General features: G+C 37.2%; 1 protein-coding gene across 8 annotated transcripts in view; it reads right to left on the reverse strand.

Moving 5' to 3' along the window:
• DST (dystonin) overlaps positions 1-17,149 on the reverse strand; it is a 294,261-nt gene that overhangs the window by 124,578 nt on the left and 152,534 nt on the right. For all 8 annotated transcript variants that reach the window (XM_036379370.2, XM_036379365.2, XM_036379364.2 and 5 more), the window contains 21 exons: positions 16,995-17,088; positions 16,512-16,666; positions 15,222-15,684; positions 15,011-15,139; positions 14,730-14,807; positions 14,466-14,627; positions 14,269-14,373; positions 12,017-12,112; positions 10,649-10,774; positions 10,131-10,283; positions 9,723-9,877; positions 9,406-9,532; positions 8,747-8,930; positions 7,673-7,830; positions 7,076-7,254; positions 6,672-6,810; positions 5,672-5,865; positions 3,107-3,269; positions 2,331-2,414; positions 2,135-2,242; positions 1,296-1,394 (listed from right to left, as the gene is read on the reverse strand). In XM_036379370.2, the coding sequence (XP_036235263.1) occupies positions 1,296-1,394; positions 2,135-2,242; positions 2,331-2,414; positions 3,107-3,269; positions 5,672-5,865; positions 6,672-6,810; positions 7,076-7,254; positions 7,673-7,830; positions 8,747-8,930; positions 9,406-9,532; positions 9,723-9,877; positions 10,131-10,283; positions 10,649-10,774; positions 12,017-12,112; positions 14,269-14,373; positions 14,466-14,627; positions 14,730-14,807; positions 15,011-15,139; positions 15,222-15,684; positions 16,512-16,666; positions 16,995-17,088 (3,151 nt within the window). The remainder of the gene's footprint in view (positions 1-1,295; positions 1,395-2,134; positions 2,243-2,330; positions 2,415-3,106; positions 3,270-5,671; positions 5,866-6,671; positions 6,811-7,075; positions 7,255-7,672; positions 7,831-8,746; positions 8,931-9,405; positions 9,533-9,722; positions 9,878-10,130; positions 10,284-10,648; positions 10,775-12,016; positions 12,113-14,268; positions 14,374-14,465; positions 14,628-14,729; positions 14,808-15,010; positions 15,140-15,221; positions 15,685-16,511; positions 16,667-16,994; positions 17,089-17,149) is intronic.

A 17,149-nucleotide genomic window follows, 5' to 3' on the forward strand; every position in this document is an offset into this window, starting at 1 on the left:
GCTATCCTGATTAAAGAGAAAGAAACCCCATTATATTATTTTGAGACTGGAAATCTGCTTAGGTTATCTTCAAAGAAGCTACCAAAAATTTAGAAGGCTGACAGAGGAGGAAGGAAGATGGGGGATACTTGATTTCAAAAAAGAGCAGCCCTGGAGACACAGAGCAGACAAACTCTAAACATTTTGGAAGATTCCACTTGTTCTTGAAGAACATGAAGTCTATTGACATTCACACATTTCTTGATCCTTGTTCTTTGACTGAATTTTTATCCTTGATGCCATTATCATTACTAGTCATACTAAATCCTCAGTTACAATGGCTACTTATCAATAAATATTATGTATTTCCACCAGTTTGCTCCACCACTTGATGATGCCCAAAGACACATGCTGTTTTTAGTGTTGGTTCACAGGTATTCAATAGCAAGAAAAGCCAATAAAGACAAAACCAGCACCAGAATTATATAACATTCATTTAGGAACTGTTTTTTTCTTTAACAATAACATTTATACCCATATGGTAGTATTCTGCAAATTTATCCAATTTATAAAAAAACAATGTAGTCCTTAAGAACTACTAAATAATCTCTTTCTGAGAGCCAGTTTTCAGAAGAAAGTGAAAAATTTAGAGGGTTGGTTATTATTTTCTTTCTCAATTATTTGGAAGGTTTGCTCTGCAGCAAAAATGTATTTTGAATAATTCCTCTGCCTAATGTCAGTAACATACTATTGCTAGTAAGATCCAACACTAAGCATAAATAAAATGCTGTCTGACCCCAAGGAATCAATACAGTAGAAAGGAAGGAGGAAAAAAAAACCTAAACAGATCAAACTAACTTCAGAAATTAATTAAGAAGGTATCTCATCTCCCTGTTGAAAGAACTTGTCAATTAATTGGACTAATCCATACTATGGAATATTAAAAATATGTATACATAGGGTATACACAGTGAATTTGCCTTCTTAATGTCTGCTTTCATCCAAAAGATCAAGCCCTAGGGTATTAAAATTGAAAGTATTAGTATTTAAATTTTAACTACATCCCCATCAGAATGCAGCAAATCATATGATCATTCTAGGTGGAAGAACTGGTAGAATGTATAGATGGTAGAGGATTTTGCTTATCTGAATGATAACACTGCTAACACTGCTACATTCCTGTTCAACGTGCACTACATAAGGAGTTTTAGTTTTCCATGTCTGCTGGTAACTTTGTGAATTATTCCAACAGGTATGTTGCTCTTTGTTTGCCTAGATGTTCTTTTTGCTTGGTTGGCTGCCAGAGAATGACCTACCTCTTCCTCTTCCAGTCTTTTCAAGGAATCACCTGCAAACTTAATGTATTGGGTCATCAAGGTCACTAAGGCAGTGTACCGAGTCCGTAGATCCATGAACTGTAGAGAAACAAAGAGGAAGGGTAAGTGTCATAGAAGTAAATGCTCTCATTAAGCTTGAAAGAAGTGACAGACACTGCTCTAGAACCTATCCTGATTTTGATTTCAAAATCATGACTGTGGAATCCAAAGTTCTAATTTTGATTCCAAAATTCAATGCTGTCAACAAGGTGCACTTGAACAAATATATCCTAAGGATCTATGAGCAGATCCATAAGAAGAAGAAACAGAAGACAATGTTTTGACTTTGCAGTCACTTCATTCTTCCCCCTGTAAGAAAAGGTTTCAAGAGGGAGAAGCCATGCTTGTCACTGTTCCTCTCTCTAAGAGGTAGCAGGGAGACAGATTTACCTTTCTCACCCAAATGAGGCTGATTTGCCTTAGAATCTATCAAAGCATCCAGATCCAGTAGGTTTTACTATGGTCAAGATGAACTTCTTGTTTACTGTGATCAAGATCCAGTCTAGAGGTAGTTCTAAACAGTTTTACTGAGGCACAGTTCTCATACAGCTTTTTATCATTTGGATGACTTCTTTTAATCAGCTGCATTTTGCTGTCTTGCTACCAAATTGCAGCATAAGGAACAAGAGAATATTTGTTATACCATGTATGTATAGAGAAAAAACCCAGTCTTTTTTGGATTACCGTATTTAATAATTATTAAATCCAAAACTTGATTCTTGTGTTTACTCTGCTTTAAGCAAAGACTCACATTTTCCTGTCATAAGAAACTCATTTACCTCTTGAATAATGAAGTCTGATGAGCTTTGAATTCTTCGTCGCTTTACTGGAGATTTTTGTTGGGAGTCAACCATAGCTCTGTAGGTCATGGTCTGCAACTCATAGTCCTGTACAAGAGAAAATACACAAAATCATTGGCATTATACATGATACTGACACTAAAAGATAGGACTGTAAGTGTAATGTTATTGTTACCTTCACAGCAGCTGAGTATTGTTCTGAGTATTTCTGGCATTCATCTATTTTGCTTTGTTTCATTTCAATCTCAGAAACCAGCATCTGTAAATTATGAATGTACATTTTAATCTTAAAAAGTTACTTTATTACCATTATAATTAACATTTCTACTTTATCTAACATTATCTAACATAAATAGATGGCTCATTAACATCAACTTTATCTAATATGCTCCTATCCATATGTGTACAAGTAATTATGCTCAAGCTGAGGACAATTATGTCCTCAGCTTAATCAGATTTACAGTACAGAAGTAGTGAAAAAGCTGCCAGGTTAATAGTTGGTGAATGAACTTAAAATAAAATCAGGAACAAAATCATTACATGCATATAATTTATTATCCTATTTATACTGTATTTCCTTCTTGCAGGAGACACATGTTGAGTTTAGCTCTGCTTCCATGAAAATATTTCTACATCCATAAATAAAAAAAACAGCACTGAATATGGAATTATGTAGTAAGGCAAGTCCAGAAGTTTTAAGGTTTTGATGCTCTTGCACACTGGAGGACCAAACAATTTGGTCTATACGACAGTGACAATTGTCACTGGGTGATATATTCATGGCTGCACCAGAAACACAAAATCATAAAATCCTGATTACTTGGAGCTTTACAGTAAGGGCTGATGGGTATAAGCCATTCATATTAATAAACAATATTGAGATCACTGATATTTTAATTCTTTGGTCAGTGCTTACCACAGTGGTTTGCCACAATGACATCCCTTTCATACCTTGTGTTGGTTCAACTGCTTAGCCAATGCTTTGCTATTTTCAGGATGTATTTCTTGAATCTTTCGCTGAGTATCTTCCACTTGTTGAATCCAAGTGTCCAAAGAATTGTAAGTATCTTTATAATACTTCAGAGATTTATTAATACCTTCTAAGTCACGCAACCTGATTTTATTTTATAAGATAAATCAAAGGGGAGAAGATTATTATTAAAGACAAAAAATACAACACTAAGGCAAATACAGCTTTAAAGGCTTCAAATGCCTTAGCTCTGTTACAGTTCACAGCATAAAATCTGGTGTAACACTAATTAAACAGCAAATTCACTTCTCAAACACTAGGGCTTCCCAGCTTGAGGAACTCTTTCCATTTGTCATAAAGGACGTCCAGGAGAGATCCTACTATGCAAGAAACTCTATATATCCCTCATTAGAGTGTTCAACTGCTTGAAGCTCCAGGAGCACTGGAAACCCCAGGAAAGAGGGAGGGCTCTGCTACAGCAATCAGCTCTGTTACAAGAAGTGAGAGTATTTAAAATGTGGCCTATGAATCAAGAAGGAGAGTGCCATGCTGGAGTCAAGTAGTGGTTCACCATACTCTCCATGCTTCCCACAAAACAGCAGGAGTTACACTAAAACTGCAGACTGTAAATAATCTAATGTGCAAAAGTAATTGAACATATAAATCTAATTTTAAATCATGGTTTTGACCTAAAAAGAGAGGTCTGTGTATTTCTTTAAAGTAATTTCCATACTGAGGGAGATACTGACAGTTTTTCTTTCATGATCCTAAACTGTTACTTGCTATCATGGTGTGATTTTGGTGGTTGCTCTGTGCAGAGCCAGGAATAAGACTCGATGATCCTTGTGGGTTCCTTCTAACTCAGGATATTCTATGATTCTACTTAAAAGATCATATAAATATGACCACTCAACACTGCAGAATAAACAGAAATATACAACCTTTTACAGTTCAACGTGGAACGAATACTTTGAATTGCTGTAGTGCTGTTCTTAAGATGCCAAAAGGAGATTTAAAAAGAGCAAGCAAAGGAATTTTTTTTGCTCAGGTTTCATACTTAATCATGTTTTAAAGCTAATAACCATGAAAAAGAGAAAGGATCATGACAACTGCAGCTAATATTTGTACATAGGTTTTGTATAATGATTATCAGTGTCAAGCTCGTAGGAAGAAGCAGAGATAATATTTACAGAAGGCAGCTTGTTTAAAACTGTACTGCAGTTACCACAATCTGTCCTGTTTACACCAGAAGTCACTATGTATTAGCAGTCATTTTTCAGCATATTCTGTTCAGGATACAGTCCTGGCAGGAGAGCATGTGGTTCATGCTTACTCTCTTGAAGAAATAAGAACACTTCAGTACCTCATAAAACCACTGTTTAATAATTTAAATTATGTCACACTAACAACTGATGAAAAATCAGAGGTGGAACTTTAGCTAGTTTAGAAAAATCAGAGGTGGAACTTTAGCTAGTTTAGAAAAATCAAAGGTGGAACTTTAGTCTCACTTTTAATGAGTGACCTTTTTCCCATCTTCTTTCTAACTTCCAGCAATGTTAAACAGACACAACTAAACTACTTAATTACAAGTGAATAACTTCAATATTGCACCTGAATGTATATTCACTCCTCAGAAAAGGAGGACAAGAATGTGACAGGTTGTTGTGTGACTTTTACATCAACAGCACCATCTTCAATGTTCTTTTTCAGGCTATCTATAATGACAAACTAAAGTACATTTCAAAGGAAATAAGTTCAGACTGCACAGGACAGAATTCCTCAACACTTCCCCAATATTTTTCCCTTCAGCCTCTACAGTTCTGCTTCCTTTACATACAGGAAACAGGACTGTAGAGACTGAAGAAAAAAGCATTTCCAGGAATTTCATGTATGGACATCTTCAGAAATACAGGCAGGTGTGTTCTGCTGTATCTGCCCATCTGCATAGGCAGGTGCACTTGAGCAACATTTTTCAGTATCAACTTGACAGTAAAGGGCTGAAATCAAAGCACAATCTCTACTGGATATTAAGAAAAAAATAAAAGGCACTTCACCAAAAAGTTATTGCACCACAAATTATCACAGATGTCCATGGAAGCTAAGAACTTCCAGACTTAACACTTGAGTAACTAAAAGCAAATCAACATTAATCCAATCATAACTGATGAATCAGCTCACCAATTTAGCCCATCAGAACTAATTATGTAGAGAAACAGATGGTATTTCCAGAGGCCTGCCAGCCATTTCTGCAGGTTTCAGTTTTTTTAAAAGAAAAATGACAATTTATCTCCACTGTGTATCAGTAAGTAGTAAGTTTCTGTATCTTGTTCATCTTTTGGAGCTTAACAGCCACAGGCATTTCCAGTGGAAAAGTAAGGCAAGGTTGTCAACAGCACAATAAAGATCTTCATCCCAGCACATTCCAAAAACAGTTAGAAAACTATTCAGACCTGTTTTAACATTCATTTCTGATTGTTTTTCCTCAGGAATAAATTTTAAAAAACAGTCTAAAACATGAACAGAATATAATAAAAAGTCATACAAACCTATTTTCAATTTGAGAATGAACATTTTGCCACCTCTCAGCCAACTGATCAACTTTTTCTTTATGCCAGTCAAAGTCAAGATCACGTTCCTTGTGCATTTTAAACATCTGATCACTGATCATCTTTGCCTTCTGCAGTTCATCCTCTAAGGCATGGAATGTTTGTCTTTTCTCATCTACCTCAGATCTCCATTGCTAGTAGGTGATAAAAAAAGTTGTAAATAACTCCTAAATTATGACACTATTTTATAAATTAGTATTTTACACGAATATGCTGTATAAATGAATAAATGAAAATATTTCAATTAATATTTTATTCTGCTTGCTCAAATACTCAAGTGGCACTAGAATGGGTCTGAAGCAATAAACTGCAAAACAATTCTAAGTAACAGCAATCCCCACAACACATAGATCAAAACACAGAGATCAAATGAACACACTCATCTTAGAAATTATAGCTTTCAAAAAAATTATTAGGCAGATGCCATTTTATCTAACAAAAAAGCATTATTCATAATTTGTCATATCAAAATGAGTTATAGACAGCAAAAAAAAAGCTGAACTTCAATCTTTCAATTTCTCAAAGATATCTGCCAAGCTTCTAAGAAACCCTGATTAGAACACTGAAGCAGCAGCAAGAATGTTATTGTGGTCAAATTTACAAAACATAAATACATGTTAAGTAAATTTGTAAGTATGTGCTACCTTCTGAAGAGCAAAGAAAATCTTACTGCAGCATTTACAAGTGCCACTTTTGCAAGTTCAGATACTTTAATGCATTTTGTAACAGCAGGAACATGCTTTCAACCTATCCAAATCCTAATGCTCCAAAGTAGCCATTTTTTTTTGAAATGCCAATCCGAATACCACCTAAAACTAAATACACAAGCCAATGTTTGACACCCTATAGAGTGAAGCATAAGGGAATCAGGTGTTAAAAGACAGATAGCTTTTGTCTTGTTTTTTTATTTGCCCATGAAAAGACACCAGCCAGCTCTTACCTTTAATGTACCCATCAAATTTTCAATATTGTTTTTGTCAGCTGTTACTGCCTCTTCTTCACACAACTTAGTTTCATAGTGTTTTACTAATGATTCTGCTGTTTGGGTGTTCGTCAGCACCAAATTGATGGTTTTTAATCTGAAAAACAGACCCCCTGTTAACTGAACCATAAAAAAATCATAAAAAAATAATAAATTAAATAAAACCATAAAATCACAAAAATCAATGCAAACACTCAACACATTCATGTTTTTCAGCCTTTTCTTGTCACAGGGCACCCCTTTATACAATGTTAAAATGTTAACTCCCTTTTCCTTGATCAGTATTATTCATACTAATTGTTTCAATTTAAGAGAAAACTATAAACTAAAACATGTGTGATGGAAGACAGTCGAGTACATACTTATCTATGAAAATGGAAGACATGGAGTAAACTTGGTTCATGTTTTGTATAACAACATTGAGCTCAGAGCGCAGAGTAGGGACTGAAGGTGAACCAGCAGCTTGACTGAAAAACTCTTCACATTTATCTGTGATGACTCCCAAGTCGTCCTTGAGTCGATCCAGTTCTTTCTTCAGTTTCTGTAAAATGAAAGGTGATTGATAGTGCTTTCATCCTTAATCAACCTGATAGATACTTTACAAATCACTATGAGTACAGGTCTGCCCTCCTTTACTTCTTTGATGATGACACCGTTGGGAAAAACTGAAGAGAAATGTATGTGTAATAGGGAAACTAATGGAGATACCATTGATCAGCATATTTTTGCTCACAAACATCTTATTGTGAGCAAAAGGATGCTGATCAATGGTACCTCCATTAGTTTCCCTATTACACATATGATTTATTTAGCTTCACATTACACATACAAAGCTAAATATTTGACTCCTCTTTTCAAGGTACACTGCAAACCTTCCTGGCTTACACTCAAAAACCAGGACATATTTGTTTTTTAAATAAAACTTTATCTAAGCAAAACAGGCTTTCTCAAAGGCTCACCTCTTGCTCTGAAATCCTAAGCACATTTTCATGTACATCATCCCTCTCCATCGGCGTCCGGATCTGCCGTATTAACCGCTCCTCACAACTCTCCAGTCGTAGTCTGATATTTCTGACTTCAGAGATGTACAGATTATAAATAGATTCTTCCTGCTCCTCTGTTGAGAGAATTAAGGCATATGTTAGCCATCAAAGTCATCATGTCATTTTCACCATAACTTCTCACACTTTATAAAAAGTCATTGCTCTACAGGTGTTTTCGTGACTGGCCAAAATGCCACCAAGTTTCCATCAAAATTCTGGTTATAAGGCAAATCTTAGGAACTATTAAATTTTGTTTTTATTAAATCATCTCCTCACACATGAAAGATAACAATCTGTGATCATTCTTCACCAGCATTACTCTATGGTGACGTTGCTAAATTCAGTGACTGATTCTTTTAATCAGTGGTAGCAGGGACATGAATCCTCTTTCAGATGCACAGGGCACCACATCTTTCCTGAAGTTGAGTGAACTTTGCTAATGAAGTAATCAGCTTTGCACTACTGTATTTCTTTAAGTCATCATCTACTCAACAGTAAATCAGAAGAGCTATTCTAAGCTTTCTGTTCTCACTGTATTAATACAGTGTTAATTAGAGTTAAGACAGCAGTAACTACAGGCATCCTGTGGAGCTAGGAAAGTAGCTAGGACATATTCCTTGCCTTAACAGGGTGAAAAATGTTCTAATTCTGTCACGAACTCAAAGTAATCAAGCTGTTTTTCCAGCATTCAAAAACAAGGAACACAGGACTAAGCAGGGAGCTGTAAAGCACATAATAAATTCTTAGGTGTAAAATTTCTTGTAGCATTCTGTATATTATGTAACACATCAATATTTTTGCATAGCTTAATATATACAAAGTTTAAAAAAATTAAGATCTTCTATACAATGGAATTGCACACATTGTTAAATTACTCTTTTCAAAAGAACACAGGCAGAAATAATATCATCATGATAAAATAGATCTCAACATGAAGGACAAAATCTCTCTCATAAGGACATTTTTCTACATTTCTAAGCTAAGTTTTACCTCTTTCTGCAGACTTCAGAAGCTCTTGATAGTATTGCTTGCAAACATTAACTTCCCTTTCCAGCTGTGCTGTATCAGAGCTTGTAAAGATTTTGGACTCCTGGCTGTCTTCCACAAAATCATCAAAGCGGGACTGTAAATTGCTTAGAACCTGCTGATGCTCACCTGGCAGCATTGTCTTTATCTGCAACAGATTACAGACCCAAAGCACAGTCAGCAATGGTGCATCTCTCACACAGTTGCTGTGATGCTTTTTTATCAAAAAGCAATACTGATAAATTACTAAGATGGTAAAGTCAAAGAATTGAGGTTCTGAAAGCTCTCTGTTCCTTAGCTGGAGTCCACTTGACAGCTAAGGAATAACATAAAATCCTTTTCAATCTTTGACATCAGGAAAGGCCTCTGTTAAGCTAACCCTACATCAGACTTCATTTCTCCCATCTAACACCATGCAGCAAACAAACAATAGCAAGGACAAGTAGGGACACCTCAAGAACTATCTCAGGTTCCTCTTTCCAACAGTAACAGTGATAAATTAGGTAGGAAAGTGTCATTTTCAGTATTGCAAATACTTCTTGCAACAGTTTGTGCTCTCACACAAAGTCATCCTGTGACTTCCTAGTAAATGGTTGAGAGCCCTTCCTAGTCATAACACTTACTGAGGCAACATTGCCAGCTCGAACAACTTCAATTTCATTTGTCAGGTAATGCCAGGACACCACACTCTTCATGTTTACATGTGACTCATGCCAAAGGGCCAGAACATTCTGAAATTGCTGTTCAATCCTGAAACAAAAAAACTCCAACTTCAGATCAGGGTAACACATGAAAACAGGGGGAAAAAAAACCAAAAACAAAACCCCAAAAACAACAACAACAAAAATAAATCCACCAAAAAACTGTGAGATATTATTTTAACCCAAGTTTCATGTAAGTGGATGTTAACAGAAAATAGGTAGCTTTACTTTGTCCCTACCTGTTGGCTGTATCTATTGCTTCTTTGTTTGGTGGAGGAACTGTAAAGCATACAGATGGAACCATGGCCTCATTACCACTAGGGCTAATGACTTTCCATTTAGCACGATGGGAGTTGTTTGCTAATACACACTCATCATCTTTGTAAATAGTTATCTAGTATTAACAGAAAAGCAGAATCATTTGATGAGCCAAGCATTACAAAATAATTGTACAAAGCACTTCTACAAATGCTGTCAACAAATAAGCAACAGAACAACAAAACCAATGTTCCAACCAAAGGATTTGCTCTTGTTTACTAGGGTGGAAGAAATTCACAGCCCAGCTTTCTCCAGGAACACGGTAATTAATGAAACTTTAGCTGAATTCTTACATCTGTAATTGGTTTGATGAAATTTTAGTTTCTAACCTCAATTTGTCTATAGTCACAGATGGCTTTAATTGGAATGGATGTTTTGAGTACACAGTCAGGGTTCCTTGGCTTCAGCTGAATTATTGCCTTTGCTCTTCCCACAAGGCCTGCTACTGTGCTCTTATACTGCAAGAGTTGTTCTTTTTCTTCCTAGAACAGTTAAGAAAAGAATACATCATCAGAGAAGTCCAGAATACAGTACTGCCTCTTTGATCCTGTTATGTTTTTTTTTCCCCCTGACTCCTACAGTGTTTCTGAAAAGTAACACACTTTACAAAAACAAAGTATCTTTCTGAGGCCACAGTCCTCATATATGTGGTATTGTAAATACAAACAAATAAAATTGTATTTTAAAGTTATGAAAAATAGTCATTTATTTATAAATTCTGAAAAAAAATCAGCATTTTTCCTTTACTTTAAATGAATAATCTTAACACGTTTTATATCCCACCATAGCCTACACATTTCTTGTTTCATTGTAGCTCCTGCTACTAGGCTCCAGCTAAAGATCTTACCATAGACTCCTGGACAAGGTCTTCCAGCCTATGAAGACTGCTTGATCTATCACAGCTGTATTTTCGGTATATGGTATCTTTTAAATTCTTCAAATATTCCATGGCTTCTTTGGCATCGCTGAAAAACTAGGATAAAATAATTATCTGGGTTATTTTTAAACAAACTAAAAAATGCAGAATCAGCTACACTGAGGTTTTCAAGTGCTGTCTTTTAAAACAACCTTTTCTCATCACTTGAAGTGACCACTGCACCTCACTCAGCTACTCATGATCTCATGTCTAAATGTACTCTTTGAAAAGGCACACACTGCTAACACCAGTTATTCTTGGTATGAGCTACATGCAAAATTAATTCGGCAATTATTGAACCTACAGTTAATGGCCATTCCTGCAATGAAAAAAATGTATTAAGCCAATCTTGCTTTCCATGGAATTACTTTCATATAGAAAGCACAGATGAAGCATATAAACTATAGAAACTAGCTGCAAAATCCAAGCAGCACAGCTGGGGCAAACATTTTGTTCAGGAAGGGAAATGTACCGCCACACCTGGCAGTTGTGCAAGGGTATCTGCACACCCAAACAAGGGTCCTGGTTAAGCACAATTGGGAAGGAAAATCCCATTCTCTCCCTTAAGCCCCTTTTTTAAATCCAGAATTCCAGTTTCTTCCCCTTGTCACAAGGAGCTCAAATTGCTTTTTCTTCTCCAGTGTCCCATTCCTAACTTTGGATCTCATCTTTCTCAGTCCAAAGGCATCTCACCCCTTCATCACCTCCCTTTCTCTTCAATCACACAACCCAGAAGACACTATGGATTCATCCTTATAATTTGAATGTTTTAAATTAGTAGATTTAAAAACAAACAAAACTAACAAAAAAACTCCTCTGTCTACCATGTTCATGCAAGTAACTTAATCATTTGCTGAGTATGTGAATGGGTGACAATGAGATAGTCAGACAGGTGTTTCATGGGATGTTTCTGCTCTCAGGGTGTTCTCTGCTCTGTTTATTATTAATGCTGCATATTCCATTTTGCTTTGAGTAGTCCTGGAATAACCATCTAGAATATGCTCTCCCATTGTGCACAACAGGGAGAGAACAAGGTTTCATTCTCAGAGTCTCTACTTTGCAGCTGCAGCATTGAAAAAATCTCAGGCCAGATTTTCATCTGCTGTGAACAGACATAACTGTAGTGAAGAAACTGAGTTGTGGCAACACCGTGGGAGCGTGGCTTATCATCTAGTGATAGTACAAGGCAAATGTCAATTCCAGAGTTACTGTGAGAGAACAACTAGAGCTTTTGGTGGAACTTTTTGACTATGAATAGAACTTATATTATTTCATATTCTGTTTGATTTACTTTCTTACCTCAAAATATGCAGCATTTTCTCTCAAATGTTGTTCAACACAGTGGCAGAGCTGCAGAATCCAGCTCCATTGTGTCTGCATTGCAGCTCTATAGGCCTTTAAAGAAGGGAGATATATTTTACAAATGGAAATGAAAACTAAAACTTCCGTACCTTTGCAGAATTTAGGAAACACAAAAGTAATGCAAGAAACACAAACAACTAAAACCTGACCACCCCACCCTGGAAAACTAAGCTGAAGCAAGAAAATTCCAATTAGATGTGAGAAAGAAACTCTGTCACAGCATAGTCAAACACAACAAAACTTGCCCAGAGGGACTATGAAATCATTATCCTGTGACCTGGTCAGAATTTGGCCAAACAAATCCCTGCTAGTACTCCAGCTCCTGCTGGGAGCTCAGCTCCCGAGAGATTCCTCCGGTCTAGGCTCATCTACAATTCTGTGTGCCTATTTACTCAATCAAAACAGCTGGAGCCTTTCCTGGATACAACTGGTAAACTGCAGGAGCACTGCACACCCAGCTGAGATCGGGAAATCGCAGGAGCCCTGCACACCCAGCTGAGATCGGTAAATGGCAGGAGCACTGCACACCCAGCTGAGATCGGTAAATCGCAGGAGCTCTGCACACCCAGCTGAGATCGGTAAATCCCAGGAGCTCTGCACACCCAGCTGAGATCGGTAAATGGCAGGAGCTCTGCACACCCAGCTGAGATCGGTAAATCGCAGGAGCCCTGCACACCCAGCTGAGATAGGTAAATCGCAGGAGCCCTGCACACCCAGCTGAGATCGGTAAATCGCAGGAGCTCTGCACACCCAGCTGAGATCGGTAAATGGCAGGAGCTCTGCACACCCAGCTGAGATCGGTAAATCCCAGGAGCTCTGCACACCCAGCTGAGATCGGTAAATGGCAGGAGCTCTGCACACCCAGCTGAGATCGGTAAATCGCAGGAGCTCTGCACACCCAGCTGAGATCGGGAAATCGCAGGAGCTCTGCACACCCAGCTGAGATCCCACCCCAGCCCGGGCCGAGATCCCAGTTTGGGTCGCCCGAGGAGCCGCGCGCGCCTCGCCAGCAGGGGGCGCTCCTGCCCTTGGGAAATCCCCCCAATCCCGGGGTTCGGACTCCTCTCACCCCCCGTCCAAAACAGCTTTTCCATTGTCTTCCAGGAATTCCAAACGGATGCATTAATGCATATATTGTTCTGCAGAAAAGGATGATTTTTTAAAGGGTATTTTTATAAATATCCCAGTATAGCATCATTGGAGACAGCATAACCTGCACAGTCACGGTGACTGCGATGGCCTGGTTTCATAACAGGCATCCCCAGCCTGGTTTCACACTACACCAGCAAGAGCCCATTAGAACAGTTCAGACTTTTAAAGAACAGAATTGCCCACATTACAAAAAAAAGTGATTTATTATTCCAAGTAGATATCCTGAGAAGGAAGGAAAGGAGGGGTTTTCTTCATGTTTCCCATTTTTGCAAATGTAAACTAGCAGAGCTGAAGAACAGTAAAAATGTATTCTCTGACTTTTTTTATTCTTGTATAATAAATCAGCTTTTTATTGTTTCAGTCTTGACCACTCACTGTCTGTATCTACTCTTTCCTTGAAGGTCTACAAGGAAAAGTGTTTTACATTCTCCTTTGAAAACCTGTTATGACCCTACAACAGCTACAATAAATTTTTCTGTAAATTGTTTACATATATAACATAGAACTAGATTCAAGCCTCAAGTAAATCATATCAACTGGTCAGATTTCCACCATCCAAACAAGTTTCATAATTCACTGACAAGTGAGTTATGAAACCAACCCTAAATCATATTAGGAACCTGCACATGTGCTAAGTGATGACAAAGGCTCTTACTGAAATTTCTTTCAATCCAACAGGAAAGAAACTACATAAGGACTGTTCTGTGCCCTCAGTCTGTCAATGCAATTTGTATCAACAACTCTAGGAGTTGCATGACCAGAAACATCTCTACAGACCAATTAATTTTGGACTTCCAGGAGATTTCATCTAAGCAATCCAAGGTGTAACCATAACTTTTAAAAAGTGGTTTTATTTTTTGGAAACCAGAAGATAAATACAACAGAGATGCTGAAGAGGAAATTTTAGAAGGCCCCTTTTATTTAGAGTCTTGTTTAATTTTCTCAAAATTTGCCTTCTTTCCCCCCTTTTCCCCCAAAATTCAGCTCTCTTAAATCCCAAAACTTTTCCTGTTTTGGTGCTGGTTTTACTAACTTACCTCAATGGTTAGCCTGGCTGGGTGGTTTTCAAGAAGCAATTGCTCAGCTATTTCTTGTACTGATTTAATAACTTCTTCTTTTTCATCAAGTTCTCTCATTAATTCCTATTTCAGACAAAAAAAAAAAGTTGTAGAACTCTATCTAATTAATAAAGATCATTTAATAATTCCCTCTGGATTATATTAGCAATACATACTGCATGATATTCCTTTTTTCTTGTTATATTGGGGTTTCTTTCACTCCAGTCATATGCAACCTCTTCCTCTTCTTTTTCATTCAGCCATATCAACTCTCTAGTAGCACGAGACACAAAATTGTGAAGAGTATCTAGATGCCTTTCCTGATTTCTTGATGTGTTCTTTATTAAAAAGAAAAGAAAAATATTTAAAATAATCAGAATTCAAAGCTCATCCCTTATCAGAAATTATGCACACTGAAAAGCTGAACATGGTTAACTTACCAAGAGTTTTGAATACTGACTCTCCAGTTTGTGCAGTTTTTCTGCATAACTGAGTTTAAGAGGGGCAGTCATTTGGATCTGTATTTGGTATATGAGATCAAAAGACAATAAAAAGGTTAGATATGTTAAACCATTAGATCTTCTGATTTCATCACAAGTCATGTAGAGATTAGAAATAAAAGTAAGACTGTGAAATCTAAACACAGTTCTAAAATTCAACACTATTTTATGGGTCACCCAGTAAGAAAGCAATCAAAGAAATACAGAACATGGTGCAGTACCTCACTGATTTTAGCTTCTTTAAGGCTGGATTCAAATTCCTCAATAGCTTTGTGGACATTTTTGTGATTTTCTAAATGGCTTTCAACACTTGGCAAATCTGAACCCCATTCTGCTCGATCAAGTTGAACCTTACAAACAGGAAGAAAAGATTAGCCATGATCTATAAAAAGTAAATCATTAAAAATGGACTGTTTCTGCAAAAATTGCTACCTGCATTTCTTCCACCCAGCTTAATAGGTCCTGGACAAACTTCATGTTCACCTCCTCTTCTGTCAGATTCTGATCCACGAAAGCCGATTTCATGAGAGGTTTTCTGATTTGCATCAGTTTGAGTGTTTGCAGAGTCCCGCTGTCGACCCCCGTCACGTAGCTCTGAACTAGCCGCGGCGGGATGCCTGACGGGTAGGTGGGAGTCACGGTCGGCGTCAGTCTGGAGCTCAGACCTGATGAGAGGCCAGATGTCAAAGTGGAAGAAGTCAAAGTAGGTGTTAAACCTTGTGTCATTGCAGCATTTAATTCAGGCGTTAGGTTTGTTGTAAATCCTGAGTTTAAGCTTTCTGTTATTCCTGATATCATCAGCTTTGTCTGCTCCGTGGTCAGAACGTGCCCCTTGCTGTACACGGAAGAGCACTCGGTCCGCAGAGCCATCAGGTCATCACGAAGTTTTGCAACTCTATTAAAGCAGAATTAAAAAATAACCCAATGAATGCTTAAGATTAAGGTTTATCATGATCAACTGAATAGTGATATGAGCTCACGTTATCTCTCACACTTTAGTTGCACTTAAATATTATAAGCAAATATTTTTATTAGAAAGTACAGGGAATATCAGCTTATAGTTCTATACAGAAAATAAATGCAGAAATCAGGCAAAGTCTGAAAAAATGGTATAGGCACTAACATGCACCATACACAAATCCAGGGAACAATCAGCAAACCACAAATCTGACAAGACACTACATGTTGGGGTAGATCAAACACCTCAGTTCACTGCCAAGGAGTTATGCACCTCATTTCAATCAGTCCAAGGATGAATCTCAAAAAAAAACTTTGGAGCCACTTCTTCATACAACAGAATTATGCAGTTTAAATGCTTCTTTCTGCCAACACTGTACACAGTGCTACACATAACCTAATGTTACTCCACTTATTACCTGTTAATACATCTACATCTGTCACTAGAATCTCATCTCCATTTAAAACATCAAATTTAGTAAATTCTAAATGTGTTTTGCATGCAATAGAACAAGCTAACATCTTTACACACAGATATCTAGTAAGAATTAAACTGGGATTGACTTCATTTACATAAATAAGTACAAATAGCTCCTGTTGTCTTCAACATTTGTGGGAAATGCACCCACCAGAATATCTGATATTTAGGTGCCCAGTGACAGGCCGTGAAGTTTAAACATAGTTATAAACAACTGAAATTTTTTTCCATAACGGGAATCCATATTTGGGACATTTATTTATTCACATAAACATACTGTAAAGTACCTTTGAACAAGCTGGTCTGCTTGATAGTATTTTCCATCAATAAGAATTTGGGCATCAATCACTTGCTGGCGGAGAAGATTCTCAGATTCAAGAAGATACCCAGCTATCTCTGCCTCATGCTGGAACTGGAGCCCTGACTCCAATCTCTTGGTGTCCTTAATAAAGAAGAGAAAGTCATAAGCCTTGCAGCTAAAACCAAAGACATATCAGCTCTAAGAATTATATTAAAAAAAAAAAAAAAGAAACTTATTCTTATCTTGAAACAACTGTGAAGCATTTAATTAACTACAGAACAAAAAAAAAATTAACAGAACACACCCTAGGCAACTTGTGGTATTTTCTTGAAGAAATGCTACCTTAACAGTACAATGAAAATAAAAGTAGCAGCTATTAAGGTTGCCTTCACAAACCCTTAAGAAATTTTTGCCATTCAATTTCTATAAATCTATGACTACAGACAAGTAAAATCCCTGACTGACTTACAGACTGCAGAGCATTCCGGGCAAGTATCAGTTTGTCCTCACAGCTCCGGCTGTCCCGCTGAATTCTGTTCGCAATTTGCTGCAGCATCTCCAACCTAGATGATGCCAAAGCATTTCAGGAAAATAAAGAAGTACTATGTTATTTTTATATTTACA

This window comes from Molothrus ater, chromosome 3, assembly GCF_012460135.2.
Source record: "Molothrus ater isolate BHLD 08-10-18 breed brown headed cowbird chromosome 3, BPBGC_Mater_1.1, whole genome shotgun sequence".
Classification (NCBI taxonomy): Eukaryota; Metazoa; Chordata; class Aves; order Passeriformes; family Icteridae; genus Molothrus; species Molothrus ater.